The sequence below is a fragment of the Amblyomma mixtum genome, chromosome 10, assembly GCF_055824585.1.
Source record: "Amblyomma mixtum isolate Tamu chromosome 10, ASM5582458v1, whole genome shotgun sequence".
Lineage (NCBI taxonomy): Eukaryota > Metazoa > Arthropoda > Arachnida > Ixodida > Ixodidae > Amblyomma > Amblyomma mixtum.
Window position 1 is genome coordinate 106372230 of NC_143021.1, and position 16173 is coordinate 106388402.

At 44.5% G+C, this 16173-nt stretch overlaps 1 protein-coding gene across 1 annotated transcript in view; it reads left to right on the top strand.

Moving 5' to 3' along the window:
- Positions 1-7271, top strand: part of LOC149326605 (uncharacterized) — an 83733-nt gene extending 76462 nt beyond the window's left edge. Inside the window, exon 5 of the mRNA XM_089564631.1 lies at positions 6274-7271. Within this exon, the coding sequence (XP_089420757.1) occupies positions 6274-6480 (207 nt within the window). The 3' untranslated portion in view covers positions 6481-7271. The remainder of the gene's footprint in view (positions 1-6273) is intronic.
- The last annotated feature ends 8902 nt before the right edge of the window (positions 7272-16173 follow it).

Consider the following 16173-nt stretch of genomic DNA (forward strand, 5'->3'; position numbering starts at 1 on the left):
TTCGTTGTGCGCAGCTCATCGGACGTTATTAAGCATTTAGAAGCTTTGCCCGCCCACAAGTACACCGCGTTCTCCATTGACATAGAGGAACTGTACTATTCGGTTCCTCACCAAGGACTCCTAAGAGCGGTCAAGGATAAAACCCTGTCTACAGGAGAAGTTCGCTTCCAAAATGCCGCTGGAATAAGCACTGATAATTTCATTACGCTATTGGAATTCTACTTGAAATCCACCGCAATTTCCTACGAGGGAAAGTTCTACGTCCAGAAGAAAGGAATCTGCATCGGCTCTTCTGTTGCACCCGTCCTTTGCGACATCTTCCTTTCAGTGGTAGGAGCGGACATCAGCAGAAATATCAGTGACCCTCATGTAGTTTCCATATACAGGTATGTCGACGATTTCTTGGTCATTCTGAAGGACATTCCGGAACAGGATCTAGACGCTGCCGTCACGAGGACTGTGTCCGTTTTTTCAAGCCACGGCCAGGGTCTCACAAGTGTAGACGTGCAGGCTAGTTGGTGAACCATGATTTCTTTAAAACAGCGCGAAAGACAGGGACACAGATAGAAAAGACACAGATCACAGATCACAGGGACACAGATCAGCGCTGTGTGTGTCTTTTCTATCTGTGTCCCTGTCTTTCGCGCTGTTTTAAAGAAATCAGGGTCTCACGTTTACCAAGGAGGTCCCTACGGACAGCCAACTCCAGTTTTTAGATATCAAGTTAATGTTTCCGGACAAAGGTCTTTGCTGGCTGTACAACCCGCGTTCTAAGAAAGGCTTGCTACCATTTGACAGCGCTCATTCAAAGCTTGTAAAACGCGCGATTGTTTCTAACTCCCTGCAATCTGCCTTAAACAAATTTTGCCCCCACATGTTGTCCACAAGCTTTCGCACTCAAGTTGAAAGGCTAAAACAGGCAGGTTATCCGCCTTGTCTAATTTCGGCGGTGTGCGAAATGCTTTTGCAGAAACTCAAGCAACTCACTTGCATCAGGGAGCCGGTATCGCATTCGTCAGTAACAGTAATACCGTATATTCACAAGGTCTCGCATAACATTAAGAAAATAGCGAGCAGACATAATGTTCAAGTTGTATTCTCCGCGCCTTGTAAGCTTTCAAGACTTTGTGCCATGACCAACAGAGAAAAGCGGCCGGCTTGCACCATAAAACACCAAAAAAAGTTCACGCAATGCAGGACACAAGTGGTTTATGAGATACCGCTTAGCTGTGGCCTCGTTTACATCGGGCAAACAGGTCGTTGTTTTAATGAGCGTGCAAGTGAGCATTCCCGAAACTTGCGCAACAACGAAAGAAGCTTCCTGGTGGACCACTGCAAGAGCTGTTCTAATTGCCGTCCCGAATTCGAGAAAGCTAGATTTTTAAAGAGTGGGAAAGATAAAACTGAGAGGGAAATTGTTGAGGCATATTTCATCGAAAAAGCTGGCAACAAATGCGTTAGCAGGCCTTCCATTATGCTTAGCAGCGCCGAGACGTCTTTTATAGAAGGTTTTTTGTAGTTCGCAGATTTCCCTTGGTTTTGTGCTCTTATTTCGTCCTTTCTTTCGGTGTTTTACAATTTCTAGATTCTTAGACGCTAAGACGACTGTTCTTCAGGAATGATCTTCAGTTTTTATCACTTGACGCTAGGTGCTGTATCTTCCGACTTCATCCCTCCTTATTGTTATTGTTGGTCATGTTTTTTCCGCGTTATTGTTGGTCATGTTTTTTTTTTTTTTTTTTGCCGGGTTATTGTTGGTTATCTTTTTTCACGTGGTTTTATCTCATAGTCGTTCGATTTTTTGCTCTGTTTCGCCTTCATCACGCGTTTCATAATTCGTTAGTGTGGATTTGTCATGCCCCAGTGCCTTGTTTGTTTTTTTTTTTTCTTTTTTGCCTTGGTTGATGTGTTTCTGCTGGCCAGAAAATAAGTTGGCCTCCCAAGCTCTGTTTAGATTAGATTGTTATGATCAGCGTTACTTTATTGCCAGTGGTCGCATGAATTGCCGTTTTATATGTACAACGTTTACGCTTTCGTTGATATGGCTCGGTTGTGGTATAAAAGGCAGGCTTGGTGCAATAAACCCCAGTTGAAAGTTGGCGTCAGTCCTGTGTTTTGTGTGCCTTCTGTGTCCCCGTTTCTTGCGCCATACCAGTTTTTATTTCATCATGAACCAACTCGCCCAAACTAGAGTTTTACTTGACCATATTTCTCCTACAATGGGCCCTTTCCTCTTTCGAAGCTTCCGCACCGAACCTGCCATTACGTGTCTCAACCTGATTGCTGTCTCAACGTGCCAGTCTCGAGTGGTCTCCTACTGCTTGAAACGGAAAATAGTTCCCTTGGAGGTTCAGTCATTATTCGGTGTTCTGCAGCCATCTTGGGGGCACGTCAGGCGCGTCTGCAAGATACTCAAGTCTGAGTACTGGAGGCAAGTACGAATGTACCAAGACTGGCTTCGTGTCCTCGTCGTGGTAGGAAGGGAACCTGCCAAGGAAAACCGGCGTTTTCAAGAGATGAAGCGTCTGGCGGCAAGTTCTACAGAGTTTCTCTGGCAGCGTGCTCTTTTGAGCCTTATTCCCCGTGAAAAGAGGCAGCCCGCTGAAAGCCCCAGGCAGCTTACCATACTAGGAAATGCAGTTGTGCCTGAAGAAGTCCAACGGATTTTGGAAAAAGGTCCGAAGTTCAGCTTGGCTCCTTGTGCTCAGCGTGAAGAGCTACTTGCCATGGTAAGAAGGGTGGCTAACAGTGCCCCAGACCAGGAAAAAGGAAGAGTCATAAGCGACGGCGTTGCTTGCCTGAAGGCCACAGTACATGGCGGTCGTTCAAAAAAGCTGCCATTGCAGAAGCTTTCAACTGCGCTAAAGGACAATGACCTCGTACCGCTACAGGCTGATAAGGAGGGTGGCTTTGCTCTCCTGTCCGCTGATGTATTCCGTGAAAAGGCATTTGCTGCAATTCACAAAAACTTCAAACAGGTCCCGTTTAAAGTTCGAAAACAAAAAGGAGAAGCTCTTCAAATCCTAGAAGATTTGCATCTAGAAGGCATTAAGAAATTGGCAAAGGGTGAAAAGAGAGGATTTCTTGAAGTGTTCTTCACTGTAAAGACCCACAAGCCTGGATTCCCGCTGCGCACCATCGTGTCAGAACAAGGAACTTGGCAACGTCTCGTTAGCCGCTACCTCCAGACAAACCTTGGCACCCTGGTAACTGACGACCCTTTCGTTGTGCGCAGCTCATCGGACGTTATTAAGCATTTAGAAGCTTTGCCCGCCCACAAGTACACCGCGTTCTCCATTGACATAGAGGAACTGTACTATTCGGTTCCTCACCAAGGACTCCTAAGAGCGGTCAAGGATAAAACCCTGTCTACAGGAGAAGTTCGCTTCCAAAATGCCGCTGGAATAAGCACTGATAATTTCATTACGCTATTGGAATTCTACTTGAAATCCACCGCAATTTCCTACGAGGGAAAGTTCTACGTCCAGAAGAAAGGAATCTGCATCGGCTCTTCTGTTGCACCCGTCCTTTGCGACATCTTCCTTTCAGTGGTAGGAGCGGACATCAGCAGAAATATCAGTGACCCTCATGTAGTTTCCATATACAGGTATGTCGACGATTTCTTGGTCATTCTGAAGGACATTCCGGAACAGGATCTAGACGCTGCCGTCACGAGGACTGTGTCCGTTTTTTCAAGCCACGGCCAGGGTCTCACGTTTACCAAGGAGGTCCCTACGGACAGCCAACTCCAGTTTTTAGATATCAAGTTAATGTTTCCGGACAAAGGTCTTTGCTGGCTGTACAACCCGCGTTCTAAGAAAGGCTTGCTACCATTTGACAGCGCTCATTCAAAGCTTGTAAAACGCGCGATTGTTTCTAACTCCCTGCAATCTGCCTTAAACAAATCTTGCCCCCACATGTTGTCCACAAGCTTTCGCACTCAAGTTGAAAGGCTAAAACAGGCAGGTTATCCGCCTTGTCTAATTTCGGCGGTGTGCGAAATGCTTTTGCAGAAACTCAAGCAACTCACTTGCATCAGGGAGCCGGTATCGCATTCGTCAGTAACAGTAATACCGTATATTCACAAGGTCTCGCATAACATTAAGAAAATAGCGAGCAGACATAATGTTCAAGTTGTATTCTCCGCGCCTTGTAAGCTTTCAAGACTTTGTGCCATGACCAACAGAGAAAAGCGGCCGGCTTGCACCATAAAACACCAAAAAAAGTTCACGCAATGCAGGACACAAGTGGTTTATGAGATACCGCTTAGCTGTGGCCTCGTTTACATCGGGCAAACAGGTCGTTGTTTTAATGAGCGTGCAAGTGAGCATTCCCGAAACTTGCGCAACAACGAAAGAAGCTTCCTGGTGGACCACTGCAAGAGCTGTTCTAATTGCCGTCCCGAATTCGAGAAAGCTAGATTTTTAAAGAGTGGGAAAGATAAAACTGAGAGGGAAATTGTTGAGGCATATTTCATCGAAAAAGCTGGCAACAAATGCGTTAGCAGGCCTTCCATTATGCTTAGCAGCGCCGAGACGTCTTTTATAGAAGGTTTTTTGTAGTTCGCAGATTTCCCTTGGTTTTGTGCTCTTATTTCGTCCTTTCTTTCGGTGTTTTACAATTTCTAGATTCTTAGACGCTAAGACGACTGTTCTTCAGGAATGATCTTCAGTTTTTATCACTTGACGCTAGGTGCTGTATCTTCAGACTTCATCCCTCCTTATTGTTATTGTTGGTCATGTTTTTCCGCGTTATTGTTGGTCATGTTTTTTTTTTTTTTTTTTGCCGGGTTATTGTTGGTTATCTTTTTTCACGTGGTTTTATCTCATAGTCGTTCGATTTTTTGCTCTGTTTCGCCTTCATCACGCGTTTCATAATTCGTTAGTGTGGATTTGTCATGCCCCAGTGCCTTGTTTGTTTTTTTTTTTTTTTGCCTTGGTTGATGTGTTTCTGCTGGCCAGAAAATAAGTTGGCCTCCCAAGCTCTGTTTAGATTAGATTGTTATGATCAGCGTTACTTTATTGCCAGTGGTCGCATGAATTGCCGTTTTATATGTACAACGTTTACGCTTTCGTTGATATGGCTCGGTTGTGGTATAAAAGGCAGGCTTGGTGCAATAAACCCCAGTTGAAAGTTGGCGTCAGTCCTGTGTTTTGTGTGCCTTCTGTGTCCCCGTTTCTTGCGCCATACCAGTTTTTATTTCATCATGAACCAACTCGCCCAAACTAGAGTTTTACTTGTGGGAATATGTATGTGTGTTTGTTCTGCCGGTCCAGGTACAACAATGATCGGTTGTAACGATTGGATTGTCTGGCTTTGTTCCATGTCTCACTCTTGTACCTTGTATCATTGAGTCATGCACCAGCTCGCCCAAAAGTCGATTTTTCTCAATGCCGTTTAAGTGGACTTTGCTGTAGATTCGTTCGTTTTCGAGTAAAACCCAATTTCACACAATACTTTTGCGCCCCGAACGTGTTTCTTGAAAATCAGGTTAGACGCCAAAAATCAGCCTTCTAATAATGTTGGTTTTCTAGGTCACGAAGCTGAAGACACTGCAAAAAAAATTTGTGGATGTCTCGTGCTTGTTGCAGAGATGTGCCTACGGTCAACTGGAGATTGCATTTGAGGATGAGTTCAGAAAGGGTGTAAAGCAAGAGGCCAGAACATAGCTACCGAACACAAATCTTATCGGAATCACTGTATTAAGTGCTATCCATGATTCAGGACACCCTGTTCCAAGGACCGGGCTCGTTTAAAATGGTTGCTGAGATGTTGAATGTCTGCTCTGTACAAATAAAGACAGGCCAGTCTTGCTGACACTTGGGAGTGCTCCTCAAGAGATTTGTAATGTATGCAAAAAAATATTTCTAATAGACTTGAAAAGAATAACACTTGGTCAATAATTTTTATAGGTGCCTGCAATTTCCATGTTGTTTATGGAAGAATGAGCAAAAAATAGTGCATCTTATATCTAGCAAAAAAACAAACTGTCTTGTCGTGCAAAAAATTATTTGGAAAAAACCCGAACTACGGATTCTTTTATTGAATAACCTGATGTTTACCTTTATTTAAGCTCGAAAAATATGGCCTGATTTTTTTAACCCCCCCCCCCCCCCCCCCCTTGAGTTCTGGCAAAAATAAAACCCTAAAACGAGGGGCCCTAGGTACATATTGCACGTTATGAACTCGGTAGAGTTTTTTTTTAGGGCGTAATTTGCGCACGGTCTGTCTCTCCAGATGGTGTTGATGAAACCAATGACTACTACTGTGCAGGCGGTGCTGTGCATGAGCTCGCTGTTTGGCGGTGTCCAGCCGGCAGCATCGGCCGCCCTGGGAGTGGCCCTCTCGCGGCTGGTGGCGAGTGCCCGGCAGCTGCAGCGCTGGGCCTCCGGGGGCCTCGAAGGGGGCCAGCTCATCCAGGGGGCCTACGAGGTGGCCAAGGGGGCCAAGGAGCTCGTCCAGGCATACCCAGTGAATTAGGACGCTGCCCACCTCTGGGCAGAGTCTCAGTGCGAGACCTCCACTCCTCCCGGGGGGGGAGCTCCCTTCAGTTTCAATTTGTTCCCACGTACACATGGTGAGGGCCGAGGGGAAAAAAGCCAGAAATTGTGGCTTGACGTGCCCCTCGGCCCCTACATTGCAGGGCAGCAGGTAGCCTATGAATGTTCTACACAAGTAGCATCTCAAAATGCAAACAACAGTTATCAAAAATGGTTCTGCGTATTATTAGAAAAATGACAAGGAATGAAGTGTACAACAAAAAATGGTAACAAAAAAGGAAACAGAAAAGTACACGTCATCGAACAACAGGAATTTGGTTACTCAAATGAGGTCAACACTATACGGAAATGAAAGAGATAAAGAAGCAATGAATCTATAAAGTAGCACATACATCGTGTATATGTTCGGTGAGCTCATTATCCTTTATTGTAGTGCTTTATTTTGTGCCACATATTCTTTTTTTTCTCTTTTCCTGTTGTTATTTCCACGTCGTTTCTTCTTCTCTACTAATTTGTTGATATATTGTTTATCATGATGTATGTTCCCCTTTTGTTTCCTTTGGTTATTAATGCACTGTATAAATTTATTTCTTTTTTATCATGATCGTATGTTTCCTTTTGTTTCCTTTGGTTATTAATGCACTGTATAGATTTATTTCTTTTTTATCATGATCGTATGTTTCCTTTTGTTTCCTTTGGTTATTAATGCACTGTATAGATTTATTTCTTTTTTATCATGATCGTATGTTTCCTTTTGTTTCCTTTGGTTATTAATGCACTGTATAGATTTATTTCTTTTTTATCATGATCGTATGTTTCCTTTTGTTTCCTTTCGTTATTAATGCACTGTATAGATTTATTTCTTTTTTATCATGATCGTATGTTTCCTTTTGTTTCCTTTGGTTATTAATGCACTGTATAGATTTATTTCTTTTTTATCATGATCGTATGTTTCCTTTTGTTTCCTTTGGTTATTAATGCACTGTATAGATTTATTTCTTTTTTATCATGATCGTATGTTTCCTTTTGTTTCCTTTGGTTATTAATGCACTGTATTTTATTTTTTTTCGCCCCCTTACACAGTGCCCAATGGGCCTGTAAGGTATTTGAAATAAATAAATAAATACATATAACTTGGCAGCATGCATGTGAAAGTACAACTTTTGCAGTTTGGAACTTATTTAAAATATGGGGCAACGTGTTTGCTGCACTATGTGTACCATGTATTGTGTGGCAGTTTGGAATGTGCCACAGTTAGCTGTGTCTTCTGGGTGCCGTGCGTGGTGGGCACTACTACCCCGCACCCGTGGGCCTCTGTCTGCCTGAGGGAAGCATGGCGTCACTACTGAGACCAGCACCACCAGGCAGGGCCACTGCCAGTGTGGGCGTGTTTTCCCAGGGCCCATCCTCCATGACTCCACTCTGCCCTTTGTGTTCATCTGCACCTGGTCAGCTTGTTTCCAGAGGTCTCCACAGGGCAGCAGTCAGAACAGCGCTTCGAGGTTTTCTCTTTTGAGCAAAGTCAGTGCCTCACTATCTGGTCGGGATGTACGAGCGCATTGTAGTGCATCAAAGCAAATAATGCACTAGTATTTGATTGGAGCTCCAAAGCAGGGTGGCACTATTTGGAAACCTAGAATATGTTGGAAATTCTTACAAGTTCAAGAATTAACGTATGCTGTTGATGGGTACAATAGAACAAGTCAACTACATTAGGCAACCTATAATTAGGGATCCTGTGTCACAGGAACAGCGCTGTGCTTCCCATATGGAGGGCCTGAAATAGAGACTAAAGTGACAAGATAAGAGATAACTATCAGTGTGTCCAAAGCAAGCGCTCTGTTGGCTTTGGCTTTCGTACTTGCGATTGCTAAGAGCTACACGTCCACCATTTCATCCACGGTTATGCACTGACTCTGTGGGAGGTCTGTAAAATGAGGAAATAGGGGGGTCAGCCGTGCATTTCCACTCCGCGGATGCAGCATTTCCGCTCACTAACCGCGGAGGGGCTGTGTGAACACTCATATGCTATTTATTACGCTTTCACTGAATAAGTATTGCTGAATAAAGGTATTTACTAAGGTAATCGCTAATAGAATTAGGACAACCTTGGACTTTAGTCAACCAAATGATCAGGCAGGCTTTCGTCAAGGATACTCGACAATAGACCACATTCACACTATCAATCAGGTGGTAGAGAAATGCGCAGAATATAACCAGCCCCTATATATAGCCTTCATTGATTACGAGAAAGCATTCGACTCAGTGGAAACCTTGGCTGTCATGCAGGCATTGCGGAATCAGGGTGTAGAAGAGTGTTATGTGAAAATATTGGAAGATATTTATAACGATTGCACAGCTACTATAGTTCTCCATAAATACAGCAATAAAATTCCAATACGGAAAGGTGTCAGGCAGGGAGACACGATCTCTCCAATGCTCTTCACTGCCTGCTTACAGGAGGTATTCCGGGGACTGGAATGGGAACAGTTGGGGATAAGAGTTAATGGAGAATACCTGAGTAATTTGAGATTCACTGATGACATTGCCTTGCTAAGCCACTCAGGACAAGAACTGGAAAGCATGATCAATCAGCTAGACAAGCAGAGTAGAACGGTGGGGCTAAGAATTAACATGCAGAAAACCAAAGTAAGAAAACCAAAGTAAGCTGTAACGCCTCCTAGGCCTTGAGGGTAAATAAATAAATAAATAAATAAATAAATATGTATACTTAGGGCAGGTAGTGACCGCAGATCCGGATCATGAGAGGGAAATAACTAGAAGAATAAGAATGGGGTGGAGGTTCTCTCAGGTCATGAATGGTAGCTTACCAATATCCATGAAGAGAAAAGTATATAACAGCTGTATCCTACCGGTACTCACCTATGGGGCAGAAACATGGAGGCTAACAAAGAGGGTTCAGTTTAAGTTAAGAACAACGCAGCGAGCTATGGAAAGGAAAATGATAGGTGTAACGTTAAGAGATCGGAAGAGGGCGGAGTGGGTGAGGGAACAAACGCGGGTTAATGACATCCTAGTTGAAATCAAGAGGAAGAAGTGGGCTTGGGCAGGGCATGTAATGCGAAGGCAAGATAACCGCTGGTCCTTAGGGGTAACGGAGTGGATTCCAAGAGAAAGCAAACGTAGCAGGGGACGGCAGAAAGTTAGCTGGGCGGATGAGATTAAGAAGTTTGCGGGGATACAGTGGCTGCAACTGGCGAAGGACAGGGTTAGTTAGAAAGACATGGGAAAGGCCTTTGCCCTGCAGTGGGCGTAGTCAGGCTGATGATGATGATGAATACATAGAGTGAGCCAGCTAGCTACAAAACATCGACGAGGCATTCCTCGGAGGTAGAAGGCTACGTAAGAACGGCTTCTGTCTTACCGGCTGGGCAGGGGCGCAACTTTAGAGATATCGGCGGCAAATGTGCCGACAATGGCGGCTTCTCGTGCACACCGCATTCTTGGGGCAGAGCCATCCCTGAGCTGGGGGAGGTGACGAGAGCATGCGGCTGCAACCACTCGCGTCACTGGCCCGAAGAGACTCTCACCAGCTCTGCGGAGCTCCTTGGAGGTGGCGCTCCCGTCCCGTGAAGGAGATTTCCTGCTCGCACAGCTGGTGCTGTCCTGACACACGGCGATGAAGAGGGTCGGCCGCGTCGAAAGAAGGAGGGAACAGGTTTTCCACAAAAATTAATCACGTCCGAAATATCTCTCTGCAATTTTATTGCGAAAGCAATACTACTCGCACTTTCAAGCCTTCGTGTGACCCGGCCGTCGTTTCGTTTGACCTTTAGCAGAGTGAATATGGGCAACCAACTCGCTCCTTCAGATAGCCCGGCGGCAGGTACGCCGTGTTGCGCACCTGTGACGCTACTGCCGCGGTGACGTCATACCAGCTGTAAATTATGTTTTCTTTCTCTCAGTCATAACAACGTCAAAAACAAAATATAAAAACAATTACCGAAGATGCTTTGAAGCGTCGCGCAGCAGCGGCCGGTAGCCACGCATGACCTGTAGACGCGGCGCACTGCGTTCGTTCAGTTGGAGGCGCTGCGCTTTTGCTTTCGCAACCTACCAGGCTTAACCAAACCTAAGCCCCCGCCAATTTTTTATACTACAAATCAGCGGCATGTGAAGAATCACTTAGCAAGGGCTCGAGACTACAGTAGACTACAGGGGTCTTTGGCTAGCTGCTGGTTTTACATTTCCAAACGCTATTTTAAAAGCATTCATGTTTAAGAGAGTCCTTTAATACATTTATCTCTTATCTATCTTTGCCAATGAATGATATACACTATGAAATAACTTTAGTTGTAATTTTCATCGTCTAACGTCCAGCATCTTCCAATCTGATTCTTGTTTTATTCTTGTACTGCTGCACTGCCGTTTGTAGTTTCCAGTGACAAAGCGTGCAGCCATGTTCTGTATACGCTCTTATTTTTGTTTATCTTGTAGAGCTGGTGGATCCCGAACAGTGCAGGCATATTCAAGGACCGATCTTACATACTGGTCGTATAAAGCAGATCCCGACAGGCTAATGGGAAATTTCGTGTGAAGAAAGCCCAATGCACGACCCACCTTGGCTACAGTATAGTCGACATGACCGTGCCAATTTAACTCCACCGCAGTGGTGGTTTGAGCATCCGCCTTGCATGGGGGAGGGTTCAGTCCCCACCCACCAATGGGTGCAAGCTTTGCTCGGCTTATTCAGGGTGAGATGTTTGGGAAATGGGTCTTTGACACTACCTTGAGTAAACGAAAATACCTTGGAACTCATTGTATAGTGCGATTCTAGTTATCTTTTTGATTTTGATGCCCTGGACATCGTGGTGGTCCCAATTCGATCGCGCGCCTTGATTATCCCCCCTGGTGGGATTTTACCTGGTGTGTGTATATAAGTGCGGGTTCAGTTTTGTTCAAATAAAAGTTGGAAGTTCAGCGCTCTGAGCTATCTTCTCCTTCTTCTTCCTGTGTTGTGTTTGCGCTGCTGGTATACACATGGGTCGCAACCAACTAGCCAGGCAGATGGTGTTACTGAAAACACCTTGTGCCCTGGTGCTGCTCTTTGGCCGCCGATGCCCTTGTGCCATAAAAATTCATCATCATCAGTTTAACTCTGGGGTAAAATACACACCTAGATACTTGCACTCAAATACATGGCTTAACAAAGAATTACTTGGGGTGTAGGTTCGAATTTGAGGGTTTCTTCTTTGTGTATATACCATATATATATATATATATATATATATATACTGTTTTGTTCAGGTTAAGTTTCTAGAAAAGGGTTGTGGCGCCGAAACAGACGACACACAGCAAGCTAGACGGGACAGGCGCTACAACCCTTTCGGCTCTACAACCCTTTTCTGGAAACATGCACCAACTAGCCCCCCAACAAGTATTACGCAGGTTAAGTTTCATACAACATTTTGCGCACCATGACAATATTTTGTCTAGATCCTGTTGAATTCTGTCCATTTCGGAAATGATTATCCTGTAAAGCACCTGCAAACAGCCTCATATGGGATTCAATTCCATCATTGTAGTCATTAACGTAAGGCAAGAATAGTATTGAAAGGAGTACATACTTGCGCGAAAGACGGGACGAAAACAAGGAAACACAAACGACATGTACAAGGCACAACTTCCAGTGGTGTTTGCTTCCTTTGGATGCAATATGTAAGAAATCTTGCTGGGCAGACCGTGCTGGCAATAAAATTAACGCACGTGATGGCTGGTTCCAGTCTTCCGAGTGAACAGAACAGTGCCCAATGTAGGAGAAACACATGTCGTTTGTGTTTCCTTGTTTACGTCCCATCTTTCACGCAAGTTCATATTCCTTTCAAGCTATGAACCAACTCGCCCAAATTAGAGTTTTAATTAAGAATAGTGGTGGGCCCAAGACGGGTGATGCGAGTTATCCTGCCGTGCTGTGTCATCAACTGCCGCAGGCAGCACTCGAGCATCTACCCATCGCGTCATCCTGCATGAAATGAAACCCGTTCATTTTGCTTGTGTTACCAAGAGGGTCAATCGGAACACAAATATGCCGCTTGAGATCACAACAATAAACTGGGTTGTTAATCACAAGCATTCTCGACCCAACGTATATTACTTGAGGATTAATATTGTCAGCATACATTTTTTGATTAAGCAAATTATGGGGTACAGTATCGAATGCTTTCTGAGTCAAGATACATACAGTCCACTGAGAGCCACTTGTCCAAGGCATATCTGCTAATTCGTGTGCAAATTGAGTGAGTTGTGTGACACAGGACAACCCTTTCCGAAAACCGTGTTGACGAGTGTTAGGTAATGAGTCCACATTGAGATACGCGACAACACTTGTGTACAAAATGCGATCTAATATTTTACACGTGTCATCGATATAGGGCAGTAGTTTAGAACACCTGCTTTATGCACAACGCTCGCACTTCACTTGGCAGGGATGCCTCCCACAGCGAAAATTATCTTGAAGAACATGCAAGCGAATGCACGCACAGCTTGTACAAACTTATTTGTCAATCTGTCCGGCCCTTTTGAAGTACTCAATTGCCGCTGGAACGCCTCAGTCCCACATATGTTCCGACCACAATGTCTTCCATATCAACCAGATCACAGCCCTCTTCTTTCTTTTAAAGACATTACTGAGCACTATCGTGACGAACACCGGCGATACCCTGCAGTTCCTATGAAAGGACTGGCTAAAGCTGGCGACCTTTAATCCTTCTTTAATCCTTCTTTTGATGGCCACTGCTCATTCTGCGGGGAGGTGGCCGACACCTTCCACACGGGTTGGGCATGCAGAAAAAATCCTTCTCTTCCCCCATCACCCCTTCCCCTACCCGAGAGGACTGGGAGGAGGCCCTGCTCAGCTGCCAGGAACTATCGGCCCTACAGGCCCTCGTTCGGCGGACTTGTGTAGCGGTCATGACCAACGGGGTCCCGGAATGAGGGACTCCGCCTAGTATTGTAGGCGGTGAGACCCACTAGGGGCCTCTCCCCGAGCACCTCTGTAAAATACTAAATAAATGATTTTCACCACCACCACCATATCAGTTATCTCTATGTTGGCAACCTGCCCACTTGAGTCATCCTGCTCCATCACTGGCATAAAAATGGAACTGAAGTACTGACTGAAAGATTCAGCTTGAACGACGTCTTCGTGCACACAGTTATCATCCAGCCACAAAGGCGGTATCGAAAGATTATCTTTTCCATTTCTTTTGAAGTGCTTCCAAAACACTTTCAGGTTTTCTTGTAGCCTTGTATGAAATGATTCGGAAAACAAATCCTTAGCTGCCCGTATAGCCGGTTTTACTTGCCGTGTTATTTCCTGCAGTTTATTCAAGTTTTCAGTGACCGGCTTCTTTTTAAAAATACCATAACATCTGTCTTTTTCGAGTGAGACAATGGAACTGTTTTGTAAACCATGGATTACTTCTGCTTTATCCACCGGTTAATATTCTTGAGGGAACAAAATTATGCCTCACTTTGTACATTTTCTGCTGTAGTAGACCCCATAATTCTGGAACACCATCGTTTTTTGCTCTTGAGAGAGTGTCGAACCGGAACCGAACCTTATCTCGAAACCGGAGCCGAACCCGATTTTCACCCGGAGCCGAACCGAACCCATGTTTTTTTTTTTTTCACCAACTTTGAACAGAACCCGAACTGGAACTATTCAAAGGAGCCGTTCTGAACCGGTTCAGGACTTCGTTCAGTCCCACTTCTTTGGCAACCCCGCATACTTTGTTTTGTTTTTTCAAACAAAATGAGATGGTCTAGCGCATAGGTTTACCCATCCGAAGCTGTCTGCGTGGAAAGTGCGAAAATGGCACCCAGTATGTGCGACAACAAAAAAATTGAATGAAGTCAATGTACTAGCGCCAGTTCTAAAACACTGTACGCCAGGTTTATGAGAAATCTTGAGTTATCACTACTCCCCTCTTGCATGTTTGCGTATGGTTTTAATCAAATCATGGCGATAAAGGACGATAGGTACCAAATTTTTGCTTGCGTGTTTTCTTCCTCCAAACGATGCTTTCGACATTGGTATACATGGAGCACCCTGTTGTAATAATTCGCCTGTGGCCAATAAATAATTTGTTTGAATTTCTTGAATAACACATCGCGGTCTAGTTGGTTCATCACAAGGCAGAACAGTGCAAGCTACACACGGTCAAGAAAGTAGACGAGGCACACACAGCGCTGTGTGTGTGTCTCGTCTGCCTTGTCCATGTGTAGCAATTGCGCTGTTCTGCCTTTCGACTTTCTTCTTGACACTAGTTCGGTTTCATTAACAGAACAGAACGATGGCTGTGACATATATAGGTTACGTGAGGCAGGAAAAAATCAATATAACTGTTATTTGTGTCGTTTCTTGTAACTCTAGCTTTTGAAGCAGGCTGGTTTATATGCAGTAATGATCGAGCCAAAACAACGTATCAGCGTTTCTGTCGGCTGATGAAACTGAAACAGCATGAGAGAATAAATTCCCTTCTAAATTATTCAGCGGCCGTAATTGAATATACCACACGATGATCCATGTATTCTAATATCTAGGGCATCATTTGAAAGGAGCAAATGCAATAAAATTAGTTGTGCATAGTCCTTTAGGCACCGATTAAGAATGCCTTGCCTTTCTTTGTGTCATTTACCACAAATATATGAAATAAACGACCTAACAGCATTGTGGTGGTTGTTTTTGAGGAAAGGAAATGGCGAGTCTCACTTCTTGATGGACACCTCAACAGCGCCGTAAGGGAAGGAAGGAAATGAAAGTAGAAAGAGATACACCTATGCCATAGTGGAGGGCTCGGGAATAATTTTGGTCAACTAGAGTTCTTTAATGTGCATATGGCATCACACACCACACGGGTGCCTTTTGCGTTTCACCTGCAAAGAAACGCGGTCGAGTTCGATCCCAGGTACGCCGAATAAACCTAAACACTGAGTCACCACAGTGGGCAGTGCAACACTTTCTTTTGTAAGCGTTTGTCGTCTCAGACAACAGGTACTAAATAAAACCCCTTACGATGGCTGAATGGTGCAATAAAGAAAACAAAAATGTCTCAGTGGCTGTGGAGCTCGGCTGCGCGCGCCGTGGCGAACTGGTTTATAGAACAAACTTGAAGGAATTGGTGAGCGCTATAAGAACACGGAAAAGGGACTAACACACAGGACGAAGCGCTTTCTAACAACTGTTTAATCTCAATAGAAACATGACTATACACATTGGACGTCATATATAAAAAAATCAGAAGAGGGAGGAACGCACGCGCTGACAAGAATGAAGGAAAAACAGGTAAAAACTACGCCCGCTTACAACAGCCGAAGATTACTGTTCATGAGGTAGGTTAATTCAGTTCCCCCTAACATCACCGACGGGGAGCTGATGCATTGCTTATCTGGAGCAACGTGCATTGCAAAAGCTTCGATAATTTCTCGTTGCCGTCTATTTCTAGCCCTACCTATTACCGTGGTATCCATGGTAAAACAGCGCGGAAAAAACACGAGGACGGCACAAACACGACAACACGAGCGCTGACTTTCAACTGACGATTTATTATGCACATGTGTACATATATAGCATTCCCGCCAAGCACTAAACAGAACAAAAAAACACTGCATCATCACTGAAAATATTAAATCTACATATCTACAAATGCAT